The following is a 5,622-nucleotide window of genomic DNA, read 5'->3' on the forward strand; positions in this document are numbered from 1 at the left end:
CACTGCAACTGCCTTTGGCGCCTTTGTACATCCCCTGCCAAGCAAATGAGCAATTCTTCCATTTCCAATGCATGCAATCGATGCTTCCAAGCATCCCAGGAAATTCTCTTGCTGCATTCTGTGCTAGGATCCGAGCAGTGTCTTCCGCATTGGGTGTTCTCAAGTATTGCGGTCCAAACACTGCTACCACTGCCCGACAGAACTTGTAGAAACACTCTATGCTGGTGGACTCGTCCATGCGCCCATAGTCGTCATGTGAGTCACCGGGAGCTCCGCAAGCATCCTCATCACTGTTGTGCATTTCTGGATGGAGGTGAATCCAAGTTGGCCGGTGCAATCCATCTTGCATTTGAAGTAGTTGTCAAACTCCCGGATGGAATTCACAATCCTGAGGAAAAGCTTTCTGTTCATCCGATAACGGCGCCGAAATGTTCTGTCGCCGTGAAGTGGAGCATCGGCGAAGTAGTCGGAGTAGAGCATGCAGTAGCCTTCGAGACGATGCCGGTTCTTTGCTTTCACCCGCCCCGGCGCCGAGCCACCTCGCCGCGGCTTTTCATTGCTCGCCAGCAGCTGAGCGAGGGTGGCGAGCACCATGAGATGCTCTTCTTCCTGGATGTCGGCCTCGGCTTCCTCCTCCAGCAGTGCGGCGAGCACTTCCTCGTCATCCGAGTCCATCGCCGAGGCAGGAAAATCGCCGAACACCTTGCGCATGGTGGGCGTGCACCCGCCGCTAAACTGCGCCTCCGCGGCCGGAAAGGGCGGCCGGAAATGCCCAGCTGGTGCCGGAGGGGCTGTCGCGGCGAACCTATGCTTTTTTTCCGGCGGGGAATGGTTATCTACCGGTGAAGGGCGGCGGGGCGGCGCCGGAATATACCTACTTGCGGCCGAGAGCGCGGGGGGTGGGAGGCGGCCGGGGAAGAAAATCTTGACTTTTCACCTGACGGCGTGGGCCAGCCGCGCTTTTCCCTTGCGCCGGAGCCCCCAAGCGCCCCCCAGCGTGCCGGGTTCGGCCTGCGGCCGCCGGCTGGAAAAAAGGGCCGAACCGGCGTTTTTCGTCGTCCTGGGGGCGCGACTGGGCTGTTTTTTTGGCGGTGGCGCCGAAAAAGTGGCCTGGGGGGGGGCTGTTGGGGGCGCGGCTGGAGATGCTCTAAACCACGGCAGTTCTTGAGTGTAAACCATGGCGCCAGCAGTACCTTGACCCCACGCAACCCTAAGAAGGACTTTAACATAATGTGTAATTGAATGGTGTATCTTGAGTGTAAAAACAATTTCAAACTTAAACTCAACCGATAAAGTAACAGCTACTTTCTTTTCAAACCTGACTTGTTCCCTCCCGATACTTAGATTCTTTATTGGAGATGGTCCGGTTTCTAATTAGTGTAGGTGACAATTTTTTTGAAACCTTCTCAATTTTTCACCTCAATATATTGATGTCATATGAGGGCACCATGCCAAGTTTCATGTTTTTTCAGACTTCCTTCACATTTTTCATTATAAAAAAAGAACCTACATGTTCAGGATCGAGTCTTAATTAGCACCCAGATGTTTGGAAATCCTTTCCTTTTCTTGGATAAGACCTAAACATTGACTAAAGAACACAAATAGGTTTTTGTAACCTAATTTTGCAACAATGACACAAATCGTGCATTTGTAGTTCAAATTTGAATTATATGCACTAAATGCTTAGAAATGCAATTAATGACTTAAATATAGCAAACATACCCCAAACAAATCAAAATTTTGCATTCGTCATGTAATGGTGCATCTTGAGTGTACAAAAAAAATTGAAGCTCAACAGATGAAGTAACTGACATGTAGATGTTTGAACTTCATTTCCTTTTCTTAGATAAGGCCTAAACATAGAATAAAGACCACAAATAAAAATAATTCACCAAATTTTGCAAAACATTTCATGCACTTGCAGCTCAAATTTGACTCATTTGTCATTCTCAAAAAAAGGAAAAAAAATATAAGAGTAGTTAAGGAGGTCATGCCGATGTCATGCACGTGCTCAAGTCTTGTTTTCCGGTTGATCGATTTGGACGCCGTGCATTAGTTGTGACCTCGCTTGTGCTTAATTCTTGTCTATTGATCTGACGACTGAAACAACAAGAAAGAAGCAAGCTCTCTGCTCCCATGGTGTGCTTCTTGTAACCTACACCCTAAAACGTTTTGGCAGCTTAAATTCAAACTGCCAAGATATCTTGCATTACATTTAGGAACAGAGGTACTAGTATCACGTATCAAGTTCCCCTATTCCCGGAGTGTGCGAAGCAGCTGATGCAGCGTGGGAGCAAATCTGGTGACATTCAGTCTGATGTCCTGCTCCGCCCAGAAGTAGCGCTTTGCACCCTGCCAACCCTGCTTGTGTACCGAGTCCGGGTCACTTACCGCCGGGTGGTCCTTGCCGTACTTTTCATAGAGCGTGCTCTCCTCGGCGCTGATGAAGTACTGGATGTGTTGCACCATCACCGACTTGGCCTGATTGCCGTAGTAATGCAAGGCCTCGCGCTCCAGGCCCAACCCCACCACCTGCAGCAGCACCGCGTTGGTGCGCAGGAAGAAGAAGTTTGTGAGCGCGGCCCCGTGCACACCCATCAGCACGTCGCACGAGTCCACCGCCCGGGCGAACTCCTCGAGCCTCATGTCACGGCTCGGCTCCATGACCAGCAGCTCGAACCCGGCTGTCTGCACTGCCGCAGAGACCTCCGGAAGGTTGACGAACTTCCTGCTCTCGCCGCGATTGATGAGCAAGAGCCGCGGCTTTGGTTTCTCCGTGACAGTGCCGTTGTCGTTGGCTGCGTTCTTCTTACTGGCCTCCTTGTACGGGATTCCTCGGCTCTCCGGCGGAAGCGAGAAGACCTCCCGGATGTAGAGGCGAAAATCTAGCAATGTGTAGTTGTGCGGCGTGCGGGTTGGGTCGATGTCGAGGTCACCATGGCTGCGGAGGCCGACTATGATGTGCGGGTAGCAACGGACGCCGGCGTCCTTGTTGAAGTCGACAATATCGTAGCGTGACAGGTTGGTGAGGATGAGACGATACTTGTCCATGAACCACGGCTGGAGCTCGGTGACAAGGAACTGGACCTCGCCGTCGTAGGCGCGGGTGGTGATGAAGAGCGGGATCAGGACATCGCTCAAGTCGTGCCATGGGTTGCCTATGATCACATTCATGGCGAAAACGACGGCAGGGACAGCGTGCCGTGAGGTGCACTCCGGCGCCACCAGGGACTGCGCGGCACTCAGGGTCTTGACATTCACCTCGACGATGTCCCCGAGGTTCTTGCGGGACTGGTCCTTGATGGCCCACTCCGGGCCGTCGGTGCCGCGCTCGTCGGCTGGCGGGACATAGAGGACGGTACGGTTGGCGCCGATGGCACGGGCGTCTCCGGTGATGTCGCAGATGTCGTACCTCGGGTCAGAGAGGTCGCAGATGGGCTTCCCCGGAGCACCTGCATGCACGCGGCCGATTCAGAGATGAATGAAATGGCATTCGAATGGAAGCAAGCTAAGCGCAACCTACCATGTATGACGTCTCCATCGAGTTCTTGACGAATGAGCTCTTCCTGCATCTTGTCATTAGTATCATTTTTTACTGTTTGGCCTAACTGGTCCCTTCTTTCCCCATCATTATTGGCTGCGTCGTCCTTCTCCCAGTTATCTATGTCATGTACTGCAGTTGTCAATGTTAGTATGCCAATCAACAAACAAAATACCTAGGATTTGGTATATGTATCTACTACTATGAATTTGGTATAATCGCATTCATAGTTTCATACACATATCTACTACCCTGATACCTATATATGCTATATAACAATATGACCCGACACGCAGTAGTAATTGATATACCTTGAATAGAATTATTAGGTGCCAAGAACGCTGGAGGAGAAGAGATCCTGGCATTTTGCTCGCCCGATGTGGACTGCAGAACGACTACACAAATACGAAGAAGCAAGCATATATTATTCTAAAGTAAATCATGTATATAAATAAACGACTCACAAATTTTAGAAAATATATGTGATCCCGTTTTGAGACTAGAAAAACTCCGTGAGCGAATCTTGTAGCTTGTTTGGCAGTACTGCCCAGCGCTAAATTTCAGTTAGTACTCCCTTCGTAAAGAAATATAAGATCACTTAGAGGGAATACTAGGTAAGTATGAATCGGGGGCGGATTCTATAGGAAACATCGGAGAACTACACACCACGCAAACATGGGCCCGCAGCACATAAAGAACCAGTGTCAAAATAATGGACAGAAAGAGAAATATATTAGCGGGGAGAAACCAAGACATGCCAGTACTAAAGGAAATAAACATGAGAGGAAAGTGGAGTTAGGACCCGAGGCGGCTATTCGGATCTCAAGCTCATGTGAGATTGAGTGAACAATAAAATCAAATAAAAAGGAAAAGAAATCAAAAAGTTCTGATTTTTTTTTGTGTGAAACATTGAAAAATGTTTTGATAGCTTGCAAAATTTTGTCACCAGATGATATTTGTGGAAAATATGGCAAAAATAATTGAAGCTCCAAAATGATATGTTCAAAAACAATTTTTGAGCATTGATTTTTTTGCCACGTCATTGCAGGATGAAATTTTGCAAGCTATATTAAAACTTTTGTCAATGTTTCACACAACAAAATCAGATTTTTTTTTCATTTGATTTTTTTACTGTTCACCCGAGCTCACATGAGTTCGGGATTAGAACAACACTTTCGAGATCGAACCTCAAACAGAAGAGGTTGCATCATATACCTACCCTATCCCACTACAAAAGATCTTAGATAACTGACAACGGAAGAAGATAACCACTACTAAGTACCCCTTTGTTCACTATTCTAAGATGTTCTAACTATTTTCTGATTTGGATGTGTATACACGCATTTTAGTGTTTCCGTTCACTCATTTTAGTCATATGTAGTCTATAGTAAAATATCCAAAACATTTTATATTTGTGAACGGATGGAGTACTAACCAATGTCATTCGTGGACCGGGACGGGCCAAACACCACGGTGGTGTGGAGCACGAGGATGACGATGAGAGCAAACAGGAACCCAACCACGGCCTGGCGGCGGTGAGCCAACGTTTTCGCCACGCCCTTCACCGCCTGCGCCGGTGCAGAGAACGAGTTGGCAGCCATCCGGTCGCCGCCCTGACCGGCTTACGGTCGCTTCTCCTTCCGTCTCTTGATCTCTTCTCTCCCTCTGGTCCAACTACATTCTAAATCTACGTGTTGAGTAGCCTCTTCTTCTCTCCCTTTGGTGTAACTACATTCTAAATTTGTGTTTAGTAGTCTCTTCTTCTCTCCTTCTGCTCTAACTACATTCTAAGTTTGTGTCCTGAGTAGCCTCTTCTTCTCTCCCTCTGCTCTAACTACATTCTAAATCTGTGCCCTGGGTAAACTCTTATTCTCTCCTTCTGCTCTAACTACATTCTAAATTTGTGTCCTGAGTAGCCTCTTCTTCTCTCCCTCTGCTCTAACTATATTCTAAATCTGTGTGCTGGGTAGCCTCTTCTTCTCTCCCTCTGCTCTAACTACATTCTAAATCTGTGTGCTGGGTAAACTCTTCTTCTCTCCCTCTGCTCAAACTAGATTCTAAATTTGTGTGTTGGGTAACCT

General features: G+C 48.0%; 1 protein-coding gene across 2 annotated transcripts; it reads right to left on the reverse strand.

The window, feature by feature from the left end:
• Nucleotides 1–1,730: 1,730 nt before the first annotated feature.
• Nucleotides 1,731–5,622, reverse strand: LOC123144329 (beta-1,2-xylosyltransferase XYXT1). 2 transcript variants are annotated; one of them, XM_044563438.1, is made up of 4 exons: nt 4,977–5,622; nt 3,853–3,936; nt 3,524–3,661; nt 1,731–3,452 (listed from the first exon to the last, which is right to left on the reverse strand). In XM_044563438.1, the coding sequence occupies exons 1-4, from the start codon at nt 5,140–5,142 to the stop codon at nt 2,254–2,256; spliced, it is 1,587 nt and encodes a 528-aa protein (XP_044419373.1). In that variant the 5' UTR covers nt 5,143–5,622; the 3' UTR covers nt 1,731–2,253. The 2 variants fall into 2 exon arrangements, with proteins under 2 accessions (XP_044419373.1, XP_044419366.1); XM_044563431.1 differs by having other exon boundaries at nt 3,524–3,673.

The sequence above is a fragment of the Triticum aestivum genome, chromosome 1B (genome assembly GCF_018294505.1).
Source record: "Triticum aestivum cultivar Chinese Spring chromosome 1B, IWGSC CS RefSeq v2.1, whole genome shotgun sequence".
In the NCBI taxonomy this organism is placed as follows: domain Eukaryota; kingdom Viridiplantae; phylum Streptophyta; class Magnoliopsida; order Poales; family Poaceae; genus Triticum; species Triticum aestivum.